The sequence below is a fragment of the Trachemys scripta genome, chromosome 1, assembly GCF_013100865.1.
Source record: "Trachemys scripta elegans isolate TJP31775 chromosome 1, CAS_Tse_1.0, whole genome shotgun sequence".
Lineage (NCBI taxonomy): Eukaryota > Metazoa > Chordata > Testudines > Emydidae > Trachemys > Trachemys scripta.
In genome coordinates, this window is record NC_048298.1 from 63,455,557 (window position 1) to 63,476,314 (window position 20,758).

At 36.5% G+C, this 20,758-nt stretch overlaps 1 protein-coding gene across 5 annotated transcripts in view; it reads left to right on the forward strand.

Annotated features, from left to right (window-relative positions):
• Positions 1-17,333, forward strand: part of CPSF6 (cleavage and polyadenylation specific factor 6) — a 43,822-nt gene extending 26,489 nt beyond the window's left edge. The window contains exons 6-12 of one of the 5 annotated variants that reach the window (XM_034771164.1): positions 3,025-3,529; positions 5,013-5,105; positions 6,126-6,241; positions 6,614-6,767; positions 7,995-8,189; positions 8,334-8,351; positions 17,176-17,333. In XM_034771164.1, the coding sequence (XP_034627055.1) occupies positions 3,025-3,529; positions 5,013-5,105; positions 6,126-6,241; positions 6,614-6,767; positions 7,995-8,184 (1,058 nt within the window). In that variant the 3' untranslated portion in view covers positions 8,185-8,189; positions 8,334-8,351; positions 17,176-17,333. The remainder of the gene's footprint in view (positions 1-3,024; positions 3,530-5,012; positions 5,106-6,125; positions 6,242-6,613; positions 6,768-7,994; positions 8,190-8,333; positions 8,352-17,175) is intronic. The other 4 variants (XM_034771155.1, XM_034771174.1, XM_034771181.1 and 1 more) reach the window with 4 other exon arrangements.
• The last annotated feature ends 3,425 nt before the right edge of the window (positions 17,334-20,758 follow it).

Below are 20,758 nucleotides of genomic sequence, written 5' to 3' on the forward strand. Positions count from 1 at the left end.
ATGGGGGCACATGGCTGCATGTACTTACATGGTCCAGCACGGAAGGCTGCGTCTCAGAATCCTTAAGATGTGGCTAGCATCAGTATACTCCCCGAGCAGACACCACTTGGACTCAGTGCTCACGGTCCCTTTCGTGGTCCTTGTCTCCCTGGACTGGTGGAAATCGATAATGATGGGGGTGCCCTTTGTTACCCCTCAACAGTTGGTAGCTTTAGTCTTGGACGTGTCAGACCTAGGGTGGGGAACCCACCTCAACAATCTCAGAACTCAGGGCCTCTGGTCCCATGAAGAACTCTCCCTGCATATAAATATCAGGGAGCTCAGGACGGTATGCTTAGCATGCCAAGTGTTCCGTCCCCAGATCTCAGGTGAGATGCTGTAAGTCCTGACAGACAGTACTGTGGCTATGTTCTATATCAATAAACAGGGAAGGGCCAGATCTTCGGCCCTGTGTCAGGAGGCCATCTGTCTGTGGGACTTCTGCACGAAGCACTCTATTCATCTCGAGGTGTCACATCTCCCTGGAGAATGGAATGTACTTGTGGATCCCTTCAGCAGATCCTTTTTCTCTCACAAGTGGTCCCTTCACCCAGAGGTCATCAGGTTCATCTTCCAAAGGTGGGAGCTCTCCAGGTGGACCTGTCACTACCAGGCAGAACAGGAAGTGCCATCAATTTTGTTCCCTGACGACACTTTCCTGCTCCTGTGGATAGATTTCCTATTTTATGCATTTCCCTCAATCCCCATGTCCCTCCTAAAAATCAAATGGGACAAGGTGAGAGTTATTCTGATAGTCCGGTGTGGCCACATCAACACTGGTTTGGCATGCTCCTGGATCTGTCGGTAGCAACTCCACTCTCGCTCCCACTCCATCTGGACCTAATTTCAGAAAACCACGAACAGTTGCTTCATCCAAACTTCACCTGCCTGCACTGAAATGCATGGATGCTGCATGGCTGAACCCAGAAGAACAAGCTTGCTTAGAACAGGTCTGGCAGATCTTGATAGATAGTAGAAAGCCTGCCACCAGGGCTACCTACTTGGCCAAGTGGAAGTGCTTCTCAATTTGGGCTTCTCACGGTGTGCTCTCTTCATCTCAATCTTCCCTTTAGTCTGTCTTGGACTGTTTGTTCCACATAATGCAGCAGGACCTGGCCCTCTCATCTGTCAAGGTGCACTTAGCAGCCATCTCAGCCTTCTACCCTCCAGTGAACAGCAGATCATTGTTCTCCCACAAAATGACAGTACTGTTTCTCCAGGGGCTGGAGAGGCTCTGTCCTCGGCCCCAAACCACCACCACCCTTTCCCCCCCCCGGGATTTAAACCTGGTTCTGTCAAGACTCACGGTTTCCCTCCTTTGCTTTTTTAGCATCACGCCCCCTGTTACTTCTCTCTTGGAAGGTCGCCTTACTGGTGACGATCACCTGGGCCAGAAGGATCTCTGAAATCAAGGCCTTTATGTCAGAACCGCCTTATGCTGTGTTCTTTAAGGAAGAAGTCCAACTGCGCTCCTATCCAATCTTCCTACCAAAGGTGGTGTCACAATTCCATAACAACCAAGCCATTTTCTTAACAGTCTTCATCCCGAAACTTCACAAGAACTCTGAGGAATGGCTGCTTCACTTGTTGGACGTTAGATGTGTCCTTGCCTTTTATTGTTGAGAGGACTAAACCCTTCCTCAGGTCCACACAACTCTTTGTTGCAGTAGCGGAAAGGATGAGAGGGCTTCCTGTGTCAGCTCAGAGGATCTCATCCTGTATAACCACCCGTATTTGAGCTTTTTCTGGCCATCTTAACCGCTCACTCTACAAGAGCCCAGGCTTCATAAGTAGTGTTTCTTGTGCAGGTCCCAATCCAGGATATCTGCAGAGCCGCAACCTGCTTGTCGATGCATACCTTCGCATCCCACTACACCATCACCCAATGGGCCTGAGACAATAGTAGTTTCGGAACAGCATTGTTGCAGTCAGTATGTCCGTGAACTCCGAGCCCGTCGCCTTGGATACTGCTTGTGAGTCATCTAACATGGAACAGACATGAACAAGCACTCGAAGAAAAACCGGTTACTAACGTTTCGTAACTGTTCTTCAAGATTTGTTGCTCATGTCCATTCCATGACCCATCCCCTTATCCCTCTGTTGGAGTTAGAAGGGTGTGGCTGGTGGCACCCCTTATACCAGCGCATAAGCTCGCGGCTCTAGAGGACATTTTGAGCCAGCCCAACGGATACCACAGCGGGGAAAAATCTCTGGCACGCACACACACCTAACATGGAATGGACATGAGCAACACATCGCAAAGAACAACAGTTACGAAAGGTTCGTAACTGTTTTTTCCTATTGCATATTAGCTTGAACGTCACAGCACTTGAGGTTTTACTCATGCCCTCTGACAGACCAGTTAGCTTGAGTTTAAATCACCTCTTCACTTGAGCTAGAGATCTTTGTGTGTGGACGGGAGCTGATGCTGCAGTGAAGAGAAACCCTTTGTGTGTTGTGGGGCAAGTTTAAGTATCTCTAAGTATGGTCGTGCAGCAAAATGAGTTGTCTGTAACATTCAGATTTAAATGAACACTCAAACTGAAAATCATTAATTTAAAAAAGAACTGAAAGCAGATTTGGGTGCTACACCCAGCCTTAGTTTTCCTTAACAATACTTGTGGATTTACAATCACTTTTCTGTATTTAAATATATATATTTCCTTTTTCCATGAAAGACCCACACAAACAGCAAGGTTAAGCTGACTTAAATCTTTTCCAGTACTAGTAGCCTTTGGTGTTACTTGTATTAATAATAAGTGCCAGATTTCCAGACAGCAATATGACTTTAACAAGATATTAATGGTGTCCCTTTAAATGTTAATAGTCAAGTACTTTTTTGAACGTTATCAAATGATAATTTGCTTTTTCCAAAGGTGGGAATGCATAATCTCTCATGCACATCAAAATTGTTCAGTGAGACTTGCAAAAGTTTGGTTAAAATCTAATTATGGAAATAACTTTATTTTCCCATTTTTCTTTCAGCTGGACAAACTCCACCACGTCCACCTCTAGGTCCTCCTGGTCCCCCAGGCCCACCAGGTCCTCCACCTCCTGGTCAAGTTCTTCCACCTCCATTAGCTGGGCCTCCTAATCGTGGTGACCGTCCACCACCACCAGTTCTGTTTCCTGGACAACCCTTTGGTCAACCTCCGCTGGGTCCACTTCCTCCTGGTCCTCCACCTCCAGTTCCAGGCTATGGCCCCCCTCCAGGTCCACCACCACCACAGCAAGGTCCACCTCCGCCTCCCGGCCCTTTTCCCCCTCGTCCGCCTGGTCCACTTGGGCCTCCCCTGACACTTGCTCCTCCTCCACATCTTCCCGGGCCACCTCCAGGTGCTCCCCCACCTGCTCCACACGTGAATCCAGCTTTCTTCCCCCCACCAGCCAATAGTGGCATACCTACTTCAGACAGTCGTGGTCCACCACCAACAGATCCATATGGCCGACCTCCGCCTTATGACAGGGGTGACTATGGTCCACCTGGCAGGTGAGTGCTTTTAGTGTAGTGTGCTTGGTAGCACATTTATTCCATGTAGGAGGCATCAGATTCTCTTTGGCTTTTAAGTAGCTTCTTTTCCACTTTCTTCATTAAAACATCTGTCAGAATGTTTTTCTAGGTGTGGAAGCATCCTCAGATGCAGTGTCCTTCTCCTCTTTTTCCCCCTTCAACTCAGACCTTTGTCTGCCTTCACTTTTTGTAATCTTGGTGTCATTATTGACCTTCTCCAACATTTTCTATTTCTATCTGGCACTACCTCTGCAATGGTTTATTTATGTTTTTGCCTCAGCTATACCTTTAGAAATCTTCACCTTCATCTTCTCTTACTCTATTTGGCAACTGTCTTCTCATGGCCTTCCCAAGTCCCAGGTTTGCAGACTCCATCCTACGCAAAATGCTGCTGTCCTTTTTCTTAACATTTATATAGTTCAGTATTTGTAAGTACAGTATAGTACAAAGAACCATGACTATATCACTCTCATCTTCATGCAATGCCACTGGCCCCCATTTTTGTCAGGATTGGAATCCTTGTCACAAAAACCCTCCATGGATTTTTTCCGCCTCTGGGACTTTTAACTTCCTTCCTCTCCTACCTCCATCTGCTTATCTAGTACCAATCTTTCTATAGTTGGTGCAAAGTCCTTCTCTGCAACTCCTGCTATCTGGAACAGCCTTCCTGATTCTCAAATCTTATCTGTAACATCTCTTCTCCTTTGCCTATACCATGGGTTCTCAAACTGGGGGTCAGGACCCCTCAGGGTGTTGTAAGGATATTACCTGTCAGTCTCCACCCCCAAACCCTGCTTTTCCTCCAGCATTTATAATGGTGTTAAATTAAAAACACTTTTTTATATGTTTATTAGGGTGGTCGCATTCAGAGGCTTGCTGTGTGAAAGGGGTCACCAGTACAAAAGTTTGAGAACCACTGGCCTATACCTCTTAGTTTCTTTATACCTTCACTGTTTTTTATTATCCATTGTATTTGTGTTAAACTCTGTAAAGCATTTGGGGACAGTATGTAAGAAAGGCACTGTACAAAATGAAGTTTTATTGTATTTACATATAGATCTTATGAGTTACGTTGGTCATACTTCCAGTGTGAGGAAGACATGCATATTCTGTCCTTTAATATTAATTTTATTTTTTCTGTTTCTGTTTGGACATTGGTTCTGGTTCTTCCAATTATGGAATTCATAAGTAAAAATCAATTATTTATAAATGTAATGTTCATGTAGAAATTGTATGGAAATTTAGAGTATTTGGCATAATTACCTTGTGTATAATCGTAATAAACACCAGGTCTTTTCTGGTAACCAAGATTGAGGTTGTCCACAGTTCGTAGAAGGATGGGGGAGGAAAGGGGTGGGAGAACAGGACAGAACCACTGCACTTGCTGTCCAATATTTTCATTATCATAATTTCAAAATTACAATCCATAACTATTTAAATTGTCATTAATTATATATCATAGGCGTTTCACTGGAAATAACATGTCCATAAGAGAACAATTACATATTCCATTGTATTGGAGGCATACGAAAAATAATACTCAAAACTCAGGGAGGTATGAATTTTTAGACATTTCCTCTTATGCTAAACTGGCTATAGGATCTTGTTCCACTTCTTGCTCTTAAGAGGATAGCATTGCTTATCATTCTGCATTTTCTTTCTACCAGAATAACTAACACTATTTTAGTAATAATATCCGGCAGTGAGCCAGTTTAACAGTCTCATTAACATCATCCTCCAGATATTCTATATAACAGAGACTGGCTGATAGAACACTGCAGAATTGGATGGGAAATTTTTTATCCCCATTTTGAATAGGTTAATTTCCATTTCTGTGGAAACCAAATACACATGATCAATAAAATATTATTTACAGCATTCAGCGAGAATACAAGAATTCCCTTTTACAACCCTAAGTATAAGCTTGACACTTTCTCCTTAAGATTTCTTGTTAAAACAGTAAATTGGAGCACCCTTGAACTTGACCAGCAAAATATTGGAAATTAAAGCAGAAATAAAATCTTTGAAATGTTATTCAGGAGGTGGGGCATTAATAATGCTAGACCATATTTACTTCATCTGCTGCATAACTTAAAGTCCTGATGTGATAGAGCAGGGGACTAGAAGCCAGGAATTTGAGTTCTAATCCCATTTTTGATATCAATTCCATCTCTGTGGGCAAATCCCCTGACTCCCCTGCCTCAGTTTCCCCATCTATACAATAGGGATAATACCTGCTGGTGTTATAGGGATGTTGTGAAGATTAGTTAAAATTTTGTAAAGCATTTTGAAGATGGAAAGCACAATATAACTGCTTCTAAATCTTCAATATAAATGGATGATCAAAGATAGCTTAAGCACATTTACACAGCAGATGTTTTAATGGTATTGTACTTTTTTTTGCCTGCAAGTTTTGTACCATAAAACTTTTTTAAAAACAAACAAAACCCAAAAACCTGCTTTCTGTCCTGTTTGTCACTTTGCTTAAAGTTGCAAACTTGAGTTGTTGATAACTGCAATGCTATCTTCACAAGCTTTGGGTTACTTTTTTAAACTTTAGTTTTATTAATTGCAGAGAAATGGATGCGGCAAGAACACCTTTAAGTGAAGCAGAGTTTGAAGAAATCATGAATAGAAATAGGGCCATCTCAAGCAGTGCCATTTCAAGAGCTGTGTCAGATGCCAGTGCTGGTCAGTAAATCTTCAGTGTCCCTCCTGTTCCATCCCACTAAAAGCAATTGTATATAATTTCCCCATGGGAATCTTAGAGATGTGAAGCCACTTTGATTTGTTTTTGTTTGTTTGTTTGTTTGTAAACACAGAGTGCCATCCTGATTGTAGATATTTCTTGTAGATATTTCATAGACTTGAACTATACTCAAATTAGATTTATATGGACACTTGCTGGGTACAAACATAGACCATGTTTTTAATAGCTGGTCCTCAGAAGAGGCTTCAATGGCTGTTGCAGAGAAGACCAGCTGTCAAAGGATAATAGTTTTACAGGTAGATTTTTATTACATTTTAATCTCTTTAACATCAAATTTACTTTCTTCTTTTCAGGGGACTATGGAAGTGCTATAGAGACCTTAGTAACTGCTATTTCCTTAATTAAACAATCCAAAGTATCTGCTGATGATCGTTGTAAAGTACTTATTAGCTCTCTGCAGGATTGCCTTCATGGAATTGAGTCTAAGTCTTACGGTTCTGGATCAAGGTAAAGCTTTCCTGTTTCATTCACTAGCTGCACTCTAAATAAACAAGACCTATAAAGGATAGGAGAAAGGTGTTTTATCCTCATTTTACGGATGGGGAACTGAGGCACGGAGTAATTAAGTGACTTGCCTAAAGTCACACAGGAAGTCTGTGGTAGAGCTAGAAATTGATCCTAGATCTTCTGAAACCCAGTTGATTGTTCTAAACAAGGCCATCCTTCCTCCCCAAACTGACCTCTGTAGCCTCATATTAAATGTAATTTTAATTAGAATTCTATTTCTTTACATGCTGCAATAACAACATGTAAACATCAAAACAAAATTAATTACAAACTTGTGAACAGATTGATATATAATCATGATTATGAATGTAGTTATTAAAATTACTTCTAAATTATACAAAATCAGTTTTCATTTTTATGGTAGTTATCTGTATTCTTGTCTAGATAATTTTAAATGGCAAGAAAATTGGATAATGTTCTTCTGTTATCATTATAATTATGTGTTAAGGCTACTAAGAGAAGACATGAAGGAGAAAGGCAGATTGAAGTCCATCAGGCTTTACCCAATACTAACCAGATATTCATATTTCTTCTAGAATTAACTCCATATGGAATTTGGACAGATACTCAGTTTGTAGTCAGTCCAGATACTGTACTAATAGTGTAACTTACTGATATTCATATTCAAATAAATGCAATACCACTGTCCCCACAAATTTTCAATACCTAAAATGGCTGCCACACTTGCAGCAGCCATTTTAGGTTGGATACATTCCCAAGAGCAGCTGTCGTCATCCTCTCCTCAGTTTTTTCTACCTCCTTCCTTTCTCCTTTCAGTCCCCAATAGTAACACATCTCCTCAAATGGTAAGAACAGGAAATAGAAAGTATTGTGCTGGATCTGCTGCTGGAATCCTCAAAAGCGAAGAAGAAATGGGTTAATTTGGAAAAGTGGGAGTAGGGTACATATTCAGTATTCTCTGAATACCAAATCTGCACTATTAAGTATTTGGTGGCTGCCTGAAATAAAAAAACAGATTCACCCCTTCTGTGCACTATACACATATGCATTTCTGTATCAAAATAAACATGTCCCCCCCTTTTTTTTCTTCTCAACATTCTTGTTTGAGCATTTTCATTTTATTAAACAGGCAGAACTTAACACATCTTAGTTTTCTGGTGTTGTGTGTGTATTTTCAGTAAAAATTAATGAAGTAATTTCTTTTAGAAGACGTGAACGGTCAAGAGAGAGGGACCACAGCAGGTCAAGAGAAAAAAGCAGGCGTCACAAGTCCCGTAGCAGAGATCGCCATGATGACTATTACCGGGAAAGAAGCCGTGAACGAGAGAGACATCGTGATCGTGACAGAGATCGTGATAGAGAACGTGACAGAGAACGAGAGTATCGCCATCGTTAGAGAAGGTGGGCATTTCAGTTTTATGTTGTGTAGGGTTGATGGGTACTTGAATTAACAGTAACTACTTTGGCTTTGGGATTATTTATACAGTAAATATGTACACTTAAGTGTGGTCCAGCAATATGTATTGAATCCTTTCCTTCTTGTAGAATCTGAAGAGAACTTTGGTAAGTAATGACAGGTAACTATCTTGACTTGATGTGGGTTTTTTTCTTTTGCTAATTGCATGAATATGTAATTTCTGTGGTGTGATGTCAGTCTTTTTCAGTTTTTATGGATGGGAGGATTAAATATGTTACTGAAAAGGCAGTAGTAAATCAGACTAATCAAAAGGAGTCTGTTCTTGCTTATCTAAACTCTGAAGATTAGGATACTCACAACTCTTAATCACATTTTGCAGTTTCATTTAAAGATTTAGAAATGTTTAAATTGTGATTATTTCATTGTAGGCAGTACTTGCATATATAAAATCCGAAGGCCTAAGTCCTACAGAGCTAGCTAAGTTGTTATACAGGTGAATTTTCTGTTGGTTGCAATGAAGGTTTTGCTCAAGTAAGGACTGAAACAGGATGTGTCTCTTTCTTTTATAAAATGTGACCTCTTAATATTTCCTGGTCCGTGAACTAAATTCAGGTGTTGTCCCCTTTGTTTTCTGTGCTGCACAATTGGTGATAGAATTTCTGCCTATAATCTAAAGATTGGTGAACAAATGTACAACACCAGGAATGGGTTTTTTTGGTTATTTTACACTCACTAAATGCTTCAGACATCCGCAGTCCTTTTATGGATTAAACTTTATTTAAAAAACAACCAACCAACCAACCATGTAATTAGCTGTAGAGTATCACTTTGGGTAGACACTTAAAGAACTCTGGCTAGCCACTGAAAAAATGTCAGTGTAAATATGCAATGAATATTTAACTTAGTTATATACACAGTTTGAGGATCTTGAATTGAAATTGCTTGATTTTTCTTGAATTTGACAATTGAAACCAAAACCTCTCTGTATTTGTCATTTGGAAGTCATAATCTTTTCCTATCCTTGCGTATTTAGAACAGTTCTTTAATATACTATGTTAAAAGTCACACTCGGAAGAAATGTCTCCTGACAGTACTTTATTACAGATTTGAGAAACGAAGTTTTAATGTGGCATTTAGTCATGGAAATTCATTCAAAAGACATTAATATAGTTGGAGCAAAACTATTCTGAAAATCATGAAAATCTTAGTAAGCCTTAAGTAAAAGGAGTTATATAAGCCATTTAAAGTGAATGTCAGTTTTTCTTGGCATGCCTTGTAGCATTTCTATGCACTAGAGACACAAGTCTGACCTTAAAACATCTGATCCCACTTAATATTGGGACAATATGTATTGTCCTTGGTTCATGCATTCCTTAGTGGCTGATCCATACAGTAATGGCCTATGGAAGGGGAATCAGAGGCTGAAAAGAGGCAGCTGAAGTGAAGTTGGCAGTCTTAATATACCTTAATTGCTTAAGTGACAGTGGTCACTGTTTTACTTTGTACAGTGTACTATTTTAGTACAAACATTCCTGGAATTGTAAAAAAAAAAATTATTCACCATGGTTGCTAAGCATAAAATGTCAGAACAAAAAGTTTCAAATTCACATGATTGAATGTGGTTTCTTTCACTAAAGCGGATTTTCCTTAGCTACCACAAATTTGTTTTTAAATGTACAGTAGAACCTCAGAGTTATGAACACCTCAGGAATGGAGGTTGTTCATAACTCTGAACAAAACATTGTGGTTGTTCTTCCAGGAATTTACAACTGATCACTGAGTTAATACAGCTTTGAAACTTTACTATGCAGAAGAAAAATGCTGCTTTCTCTTTATTTTTTTAGTAGTTTTCGTTTAACACAATACTGTACTGTATTTGCTGGTGCTTCTTTTTTTTTGTGGTCTCTGCTGTTGTCTCTGGTACTTCCGGTTCCAAATAAAGTGTGTGGTTATCTGGTCAGTTCGTAATTCTGAGGTTCTGCTGTATTTAAGTGCTACACGTAGGTAGTATTGTGTAGGAGGTAACCCAGTTGAGCTGAATGATAGTTGCATTTCCAAGACTTTCACTTCTTCAGTGGAAGATGAGTAAATGATATTAAATACTGTTAATTTGAAGTTCCCTAAATAAAAATTAAGATGGGAAGTTACTTTGGATGCACTTGATTATTGAAGTTTTATATTTTCATGCATTCAGACCAGGTGTCTGTATCATGGAACTTCTATACTAAGTATAGATATATTTTCTCCCACAAAGTGTCTGAGGGAACATGGTTGCATTTAGTACTTACCATAACACTATTTTATTTATTTATTTATATGCTCACACATTTTAGGCATGATGTGTGAGATTATCTGAATGATTATTTATTCAACTCTGAGTACACATGGGATTTACATATGCAACCTCCCTTTAAATTTGTGTGTTGTGCACCAAGACTTTCATTAGAATTAAGAGGAGTTAAGTAGATATATTCCCCTTCATCAAGAGGAAAATAGACTGCAATAACTTTATTTAAAGGACAGATTTAGTGAACTACATGCAAATGAGAAGTTGGTATTTTAAAAGATAAATTGTAAATAGTTTGTCTTGTCCTTTTAAAGAAGGGCTTAATTTTTTGTAGTTTTTGTTAAGTACTTAATTTCAGTAATCTTCTGGTGTGTGTTTCATTTTCACCAGAATATATGTTTTTATACTTTTTTTGGGGGGGGGGGGGAGGCGGAGAGGGTTTGCATTAGATTTGTTTATGAACAGTAACCAAAGGTTCCCAGACACTTACTGAAATAATAGAAATACTGAGAGGAACATCACCCTTTCTGCCAGTGTTTTACCAGATAATGCGAGTTTGTCTGTGCCTAAAAGATATGAATGACAGTGGTTTTCCTCTCTTTATTCCCATATAAATTTAGTAGTGCTGTGATACTCTACTGGCATATTTTAACAAAAATGTTAAACATGCTCATTTTAGAAGGGTTTTAAAAGTTCATTGTAAAGTTTTGTATGCTGTGAAACATTAATCAGTTTTTATTACTCATTTTGTCATTTGTATCTACTTGCATTCATGTAGCTGGATTAAATTTGAATAATTAATAAATGTTTTATACAATTTTATTGAAAAAAAAAATCAAATGTACCATATCAAATTTTCACACTTCTGTTTGTACATTTATAGATCAAAAACTAAGTTGTCAAGTTGACTTATGCACTTTCAGTTGGGCAATTGGTCCTTAAGTGCATTGCCAGTGTAATCTTGGCAAATAGTTACTTAATTTGAATGTTTTCCTGAAGTCTGTAACTTTTGCTAGCGTAGTGGTATAATTATTAATGTAAAAGTGCAGAACTTGTGGTTGATTTTTTTTTTTTTAAGTAAAATTTTCTAATGTAAAGTAATCTAGAAAATCAAGAACCTATGTGTTAATAATCAGAGGAATCTGATTTAGAGGAGTAACACCAAAATGAACATGTACAAACAGAAAAGTAATGTAACTTCATCAACATTAGCCCCTGATTTTTAGAAAGGTTTTAGTTTAACTGGTGGTTCAATTATGTATTTCAGCTATTACTGTCCCATCTTAATCTCACTGTCTGGATTTTAATAACTTCTGAATGTTACACATTATTTCATTTTATGTTTTTGTTATTTGGATAGCTGTTTTCTAATTGTATAATTTTTTTGCACAATTAAACTGAATTTGGAATGAATTGCAAAGAGAAAAGTACACGAACATTGTAATATTCAATATGTATGTAGACTTTGTGCTCCATTTTTCATAACTTATTTCTCTTTCTGTTCTCAGACCACTGTAAGCAAAATCCTTAAGCCTTCTAGTGTACTTCTGGAGTATACAGTCCCAAAATAAAGTACTTGTGTCCATCTGTAGTAAAATAATCTTGAGCAGGGGTTCTCAAACTTCATTGTACCGCAGTCCCCTTCTGACAACAAAAGTTACTACATGACCCAGGAGGGGGACCAAAGCCTGAGCCTACCGCCACGAGCAGAGAGGCCAAAGCCCAAGGGCTTCAGGCCCAGGTGGGGGCCTGTAACCTGAGCCCCACTACCCAGGGCTGAAGCCCTTGGGCTTTGGCTTTGGCCCTGGGTGGTGGGGCCTGGGTTTTGGCCTTGGGCCCCAGCAAGTCTAATGCCAGCCCTGGTGACCCCATTAAAAAGGGGTTGTGACCCACTTTGGGGTCCCGACCCACAGTTTGAGAACCGCTGATCTTGAGTATTAGTGTCGCTTAAAAAAAAGAAAAAGAAATCACACAACTTGTCTTTTCTGTGTCTGTAGAAGAATATTGTACTTGATAATACATTGTTACAGGTAGATTCCTGTTTTCCATGGAAAATAAAGTTGAATGCTCATAAGACTGACAAGCACTTCACTTATTAAATGTCAGATAAATGAGCCTGTTTTTTGAGAACTTGCAATTAATGGAAAAATGTTTATTTTGCAGATAGTTTTATTATTAAAATGAGTAACTATTAGCGTATCTCAAATAAACAATACAGTAGTACTGTTCAATGCCTAACTGTAGTAAGCAATTTGGCATTGTTTCAGTGATAGTTAATTTTGGAGATATTGCTACCATTTTTCTCAGATTAACCTAGTCTCTGATTTTAAAAAATACTGTACTTGGGGAAACATGATGTTAATTTGGAAACTGAAAAAGATGGCAACAGCTATAGAATGTGCAATATTATGTCTTTCTCTTTCATTGTACTATGAAAATTTTTTACTTCTGTCAAATGAATAGGCCATTTATTGTAGAGCTAGCATTCCTCATAAGAGGTATCATGCTTTTTGTACATTTGGTTGAATTCATGAAACTCATTCTGGAGGAGAGAGTGTAAAAGAGAAGCTGTACCTCAGTGGTATGCTCTTCCTTTTTTGCTGTATAAAATTTATTTTGTATTATTTGTGACTGCCTCAATGCTTTATGGGAGCGGGTAGTCTATCATTTAAAAGTTTACAGAGCCTTTGAACAATTTCTGCACTTTCATCGTCTCCTTCGGGGATGCTCTGATAAAATCCATGTTTGGTGGTTTTTTTTTTTTTTTTTTTTTTTAAACAAAACTAATATCTTGCCTTTTAACTCTTTTTTTTCAAATGTATAATTGTATACCGTTTCTTAATCCTATTGGTATCTGATATCTTTTTTGTCTGCACACATTACTGTAATTTTCCTGCCAATCTTATGTTGCCTACTAATGGGCCTGGGATTCATTATATTTCCATCTTTCCTACACCTTGCATTCTCTCTTTTTCCCTAAGTTGTACAGTCAATATCTATGACTGAAATTTGCACTGTGAAGCAGTTCCACAAGAAATGTATCTTTAAGGTGGCTGCTTTACATTTGAAAACTGTCAAAGGATTGGCTGGATACAGTATTGTCCAATGAATGAATAAATTGGGTTAGGTTTTATCCTTTTGCTTACTGTGGTTTGAGAACTAAGTTGTTTGTTTAAAAAATCCAACATATTTCCCTTTTTATGTTTCTCTGTGGCAGCTTGATCTGCCTTTCTGTGTCTTCCTCATACCTGAATGTGAAAGATACTTGCCTAACAGCTTTTTAATTTGTAAACTAAAACCTAGGTTCTTCTTTTCAAAGAGAGAAAGTGCATTTAATTTTTTAAATGAATCCTTATGAAAATTTTCTGTATTCTGTAAAAGGGTATATATTTCAGTATATTGATGTCATATTTTTAGTAGTCTGTTTTATTAAAGGGAAAACACAGCAACAAGGCAAATTGGTTAGAAAATGCAAATCTCTCTGCTGAACACATTTATGAACTAAGTTACCAGTTATTTTCAAAGAATAGACAATCTGAGATAATAGAAAAGGTTTAAAGTGACATGAAACTGGAGTTTGGGAATATATTTTCCTTTCATAATAGTTATTTTTGTGGGGTAGGAGTGGTTTTGGTGTCAACCTTAAAGTGTACATTAAGGTAGAACAAAAGTGTAAGGTAAGTACAGTAGTAATAGGTGAAGCATAATATGTAAAAGGGTAGTGAAAGTAGTGAAAGAATAGTAGCATTTACTCTAATGATAAACAGAGCTGAATTCATATAAAGTCTTCTGACTTAAATACAGAAGAGCAAATGAATTTAGAGTCATGGTTGAAACTGTTCTCTGCTCACCCTGTCGCACCTAAGTGTTACTGAAAAATATAATCACACTTTTGGAAGATATGTAATAATATGGACACTAGGTTGAGTTGAGGAATGAATTTCAGCCTTGAAACTGAATTTTTGTAAGATTTGACCTTTGTGTGTTAATTAATGATTTTGTTTGTGTATAAAATAAGATAAAAGGAGAATTTTATTGCAGTACATGAACACGTTAGGAACTATTAGTATGTGGAATAAATCTGTATTTTTACCTCTTCTCTCTCCTCCCCCAAATGTGAATATACGGTGATAGACTGTAACTGTTCCTTGAAATGGATACGTTTGTTTAGGGTATTGCATTTATTTAAAGGGCATATGCACATTAAATATAACAATAGAAGAGAGTTGTCAGCCTTTCATTTCATAGCTGTTAAAATACTTATATGGGACATGCAGAGGTTTTAAAAAAAAAAATTCAAGCTGCTACTGCAAGCTCCACCAAAATAAATAAATAAATAAATAAAATAAAAAGGACCTCTTGAGCCACATTAAAAGTGTATTAGAAAATGAAGATAATCTCACTCTGTATATGAAAAACAAAAAAATGCCCAACACTGGCAAATTAAATCATTACATAAATACACCGTAAGAGGTGAGCAAAGTGTTTGAGATTACTTTTAGGTGATGTGGGGGACATAGACAAAGACCAAAAGTTTTAGCCTTAAGCAGGCTATTCTACAAGTAAGGTATTTAAAATGTGAGGGAAAAAAAATCAGTTTTATTAACAGGAACACTGAAAAACTCCTTATTGTATGGAAATAAGCAGTTCTTAGACAAAGAAAGAAGTGGTATTGCCAAAAGGCATTGACTTAAAAAAAAAATTCAATATGTAACCTTTTGCATTTTACCCTTTTTATAAGCTGTTTTGTACTTCAGTTTTCTACAAAGTAGAATGTTGAAAACGTTAATACATACAGATTTATTTCCTACTATAGGAAGCATTAAATCTAAGTTGGCAAATTAGCCAATATGTTGGTTTCTTTTTTTTTAATGAGAATTTATACCAGTTTGGGGAATTTTAGTGTTTTATGTTTTGTAATTTATAGTTTAGCTTCAGTATAATCTTGACAGTCTCTTAAAATCTGCATAGTGCCCTAAATTAAAAAGTGTTGATCCCGTACAGGTTCTTCAAAAGTACCTGTGATTCTTTATGAACTCTAGAAAATCTAGCAAACTCTCCCGTTGGATTCAAACTTTTTATGCTGGTATTGTAAATCAAATGGGTGCTTTTGGATCTGTTAACTGTCACTGTAGCAGTGCTGAAAGATCCACTATTTCTGCACAGCATTGTATTGCAAGAGCAGCAAATTCTGACATGCAGTCTCGCAGCTGTCATTTATTTATTTGCTCCTCTGAAACATTGAGATCCCGTGTTTGCATTAATAACTTGGCTTTCAATTGCAAATGTTTGGTTTGCATGCAGGTGACACTTTAGTACTACTTTGCTATTGAAAAATCGAGTTTTAAAAGCAGCTGTGGGGATCTGGTCTCTTTTTGAGGAGAGAATCCCCAAAGGAAGTCACTAGTCAATACATTTGTCACTTGATAGCAAACTTCATGAATTTGAAAAGGTCTTCTAGGCACTAGTTCAAATTTTAGTGATTCTGCTGTATGCAGACTGTAGTATATAGGTAATAAACTCTTCTGTTTATTTTATTTTTTTTAAATCAAACATTACCAGTCATTGTGGGGGAAGGAAGGACAACTAATTATCTATCATCCATACAATACAAGTTTGCTTCCTAATTATCTTGAACCATTTTAGTAGTACAAGAATCCTTATGACAGCTGTGCATTGGTGTGTGTTCATGAAATTGCTTCTCTAAATGTCTGATTTTTTTTTAAATGACCGGTTAATGTGTTTGGTTTTTTTAAGCAACTTGATTTAAATTCTTATGAAGTTGTTGAATGTAGAAATTGTGACGTATTGATATCGTACAGTTAACTAGTTGTGTTTTGTAATGGAATTTAAATGAAGCATCAGTGAATGGAATTATACCATCCAAGTATTATGTGAGCTCTACAATTATATTTAAATGAGTTGTTGTGATTCCTTTATTAGATACATTGGTTGCTGAAATAATTCGTCTGACTAGGATGTAGGGTGTTTTGTTTTTGTTTTGTTTTTATGTGGGGAAACCTGAATTCTCATCTGTATTGTATTTTTTTAAACAAACTGGGTTTTTGTAATTTTGTGACAGTACTTTTTTTTAAATCCGAAGCCCCTATTAATTTTAGTTTCCAAATTTTGTAACATTGGCATCAAGCTGATAAATTTCAGAAAATATTGTGCACTGTTAAATATATTACTAATCTGTAAAACACCAACTTCATTAAACATTTAGTGCAGTATTTAATTGTGAAAGAACCAGTTTAGAATTGCTGTAAATGGGTGGGTAAAAATGTAAAGAACAAATCTGGTTGTAGCGTCATCATCCAAGTACTTTTCTTATTGACTTTTGCCGTATGAATACTTCAGGAAATGTTCTATATAAATGTTTCCATCATTCACAGAAACAGTAGCTATTTGTTTCTTGTGATTTGGTATATTAATTGTTAAATTGCATTTTTTCAACTTTCTTGTATAACTATTAACATTTAGTAAAAATAGATTTTATAGAACAATTACACTTTGAGAATTTTCAGACAAACAAGTAGCTACTGCTTCAATATCTTTTATTTGTGTTAGATTACATTATGGTGAAGTAGGTGCACGACTTGTGTATGTATAGTTAAGCCAACATTTTTCTGTGTATTATGGGGACTAGCAAAATCTACATCACAAATTTTGACACATTACAGCTGAAGGAAGAGGAACACCTTGCAAAGACAAGAAACATTCTTCATGGAAAGATGCTTGTCCAGCGGTTTGCTTCTTATGATTGAACTGAGCCTGTAAGGATTCATGGATAAAATGAACAGGAATAGATCTGAATAAAGCAAATCTGCATACATGGTAACCAGTAGCTCTTTTACTTTTTTATGTTGCTTAACTGTTTTATTTGAGGGAAACCTGTGTGATTTAAAACTTATAGCTTTTGCAACTTTATTACTGGTTATATACATTTGGCAACTATAATGTGCAAGCAATTGGAAAAAAAAGTCAAGTAAATCCTTGTTTTTATAGTAGTTTGTTCTTGTTAAAAATGTTCATATGATAATGTCTGTACACAGCACCACTTTGATTACAGTAGATGTAGTGTTGTAATAAACTCTTTAATGGGGCTGATGTGTAAAGCTGTTCAAGTTATTTGATGTTTACACCTCAGGGAAAGTCTTGTGTTCAGCAATATTTAAAGATAATGATTCTATGAAAACATTTATACTGTCTTTAAAAAAGCATTGCAATAGAGTTTTTGCATATGCATCAACCTAATCTTGCATTCAGTGACTTAAAAATACTGCCACTCTTTCACACTTGATTTTGATATACAAATAGGTGATTACACAAAGGCTTTAATAATTTGCTTTTCCAGCAATTTTTACATAGATGGCCTGTGAATTTGCTGAAAGGCATGTAAAATTGTAAAAACTGCAGTGTGATTGACATTCTGTGGTCCACATAGTCTGTTATTGTTTTGGGGAGAGGAAATCCTAGGTTGATGATTTTAGTAAACTGAAAACTGTCTCCTACAACATGCAGCTGGACTAAGACACTACAGTTTACATTATTTTTATTTAAACTCTTAATGTTGGGAAAATGCTGGCCTTTTTGAAATACAGCTGCAGTTGTTTACGGTTTTATGTTAATAATGCTTGTGTTTGTTTAGGTTTTTCCAAGGCCGTAGGCAGTCTGTACATAGCTGTATATTAGAAAAATGTGACCGATGAAACCAGTCATGATGTTTCCACTTTTTCAGATAATATGGATTCCAGTGGGCTTGGTATTTCCTTAAAACGGGGGTTTATCCACACATCAGTGTAAAAGGAGAATGGTACGCTTGTACATTCCTTGTGCACTGGTGGGGAATACTTTATTGCCTTAACAAAAAGTGAAATAGATTTAGTCGTGAGGTTTTGCAAACTTGTCTAAAAACAATTTATTGGAAGTTGGAATTCAAATATTTTAATATCAGAGTATGAACTAAAGAATGAAAGCAAATTTCAAATGACTAGAATTTGTTCTAAATTTTATGAAGGATAAAAATTAGAATAATAGGAAGTATGTATAACACTTGGCAAATTTACAATTTGCTTTTGCAGACTGGTGTGGATGTTCATTCTTAAAATATATTTTGAGTCACTTTAATAGATTAGTCTGAGAACTTTTCGATTCTTATACAGATAGCTTGCAGCGCCTGTTTTAATGTTTTAAGCTAAGTTTCAAGACCTCAGTGGCTTCAGAAGGTAATCTTTAAAACAAATCATTGGTTTGTTTTATAACTTAATTTTATGTTAAATATTAAGGCCCTATTCAGGAAAACACATGCTTATGTGCTTTATTGAACTGGGGCCTATATCCTGTGCAACTGCAAAAGTGTTATATATAACACTGAGACTCTTAATTTTTGTCATCTCCCAACACGCTAGATTTTCTGCAGATAGGCTGATAATATTGGACTTGCCCACATGCCTCTGCACATTTTTATTTCTTAAATTCTGTACCTCAGGTCCTCATGCATGGGATTATTGGTGTTTGTCAAGCTACTTGCTTTTGACTTTCAGATGTTTAACCCTGTTTAAAAATGAAAACTGACTTTTAAAACTTTGTATACTAAACATTGTATCAAACAAGTCACATGACTTTTTTCCTGTTTTTGTGAATAGGTATTGGTTTTAACTAGTTCTGATGTAACTTCTTAGCTTTCTTAACAAACATTGTTTATTTTCTGTTACTTGTAATAAGTTTAAGGGAAGAAATAACCTGCATATGCCTATTACATGGGAAATAGCTAATACCGAAGGGTCAGCAGGTAAGTAATGTGTCCACATGGCTAGAAAGCTTAAACCCAGAAAAGAAGTATTTTTTAATTTCATGACTAAAATTAAAAAAATTTAAGCAGGAACCAAGATTTTGTTCCATTTAGTTATCTGAAATTGATGAATGATACTGTTACTCTTTCCACATTGGGTATCATTTCTTTCCCTTCCTCATCCTTCTGTAGAGACTTCTATTGCTGGCAATGGAGGCACCAAAATATCCAACATAAGAGTTAAACTTTTAATAGAAATCGGTCTGGCTTGTTGGTGAGATCCTTAATATATGGGGCCCCTAATTTCTACCTAGTTTCAATATGTATATAGTTTGAGTGGTTAGATAGCGATCTGATGTATCTTGTGACTAGATGGATTATCTCTTCATTGTGGGTTTACTTTTGTCAAATCTGTTCTGGTTTAAAGTGAAAAGATCATGTGTGTATAAAAAATAATCCAAAAACCCTTACAGACACCAAAAATGAATATGTCCCATTATACGTTTCATGTGTGTAATTAGATCTGCAATGGAATTTGTATCATGCTTCAGTTTATTAAGCAGTACTGAAAATTTTCTGTGCCCTCTCAGGAGATGTCAGTTAGTTTACCAGCAGGTGATGCTGCACCTGGATGATGCGTTAATTTCTCTTGAAGTGTTCTTTGGTATCCAATTGTATTTAATCTGCTTCTGTTTGTGAAAGGACAAAATAGTCTGTTAGGAAGTACATGATATTTTGTATGTGGGCTTTCATAAGTAACATTTTAAGTTAACATGATATGGCTCTTGTCCAAAGGATTAAATGGTTACCTGAAATAATGAATTTTTTTTAAAGCAACAAAAATAAGATTACTTTTACAGTCAGGTTAGCTAAGAAAGTTAGTCGGCTTTCTAAAAAGGTGTTTTTACAGACCAAAAAACAGTGGAATATATTGGGGAAACATGCATCTTTTGCTCTTGTTCCCTCTTTGTTCTTTAATGTGCCAACAACCTACATTCAGATTGTATTACACAAGACAGGCATTTGTCAAATTTTGTTTAAAAATTACATACGATTCGGCTCTCAGATGGCTATTGCATTTGTATGTGTAAGACAAAAGATACCTTATTAAATTTAGGCTTTAACTTATTTATGAGTGGATATTCTGATTTGGTTTCTTTGTTGAGAGTATTGAGGTTTGTGGATTTTTTTAATGCTGTATTTTTTCAATCTGATTATGCTTAGTTGCATACCCAAGTCCTTGTAAATGTTTTCCCTAGCTGCATGTGGTTAATTGCAGATTTAAATGTTGTATATATTTGTCATTTGTGTTTCGAGTAAAAATACATGGCATTATTCTTTTTAGAAATAGCTTATTTCTTTTTTCCTTTCCTTACTTCTGTCAATGTACAATTTACTGACTTTTTTTTTTTTTACTAATTTTATTTATGGAATCTTATGCCCCTTGCATAAACTGTTTATCAGTGTGTTTT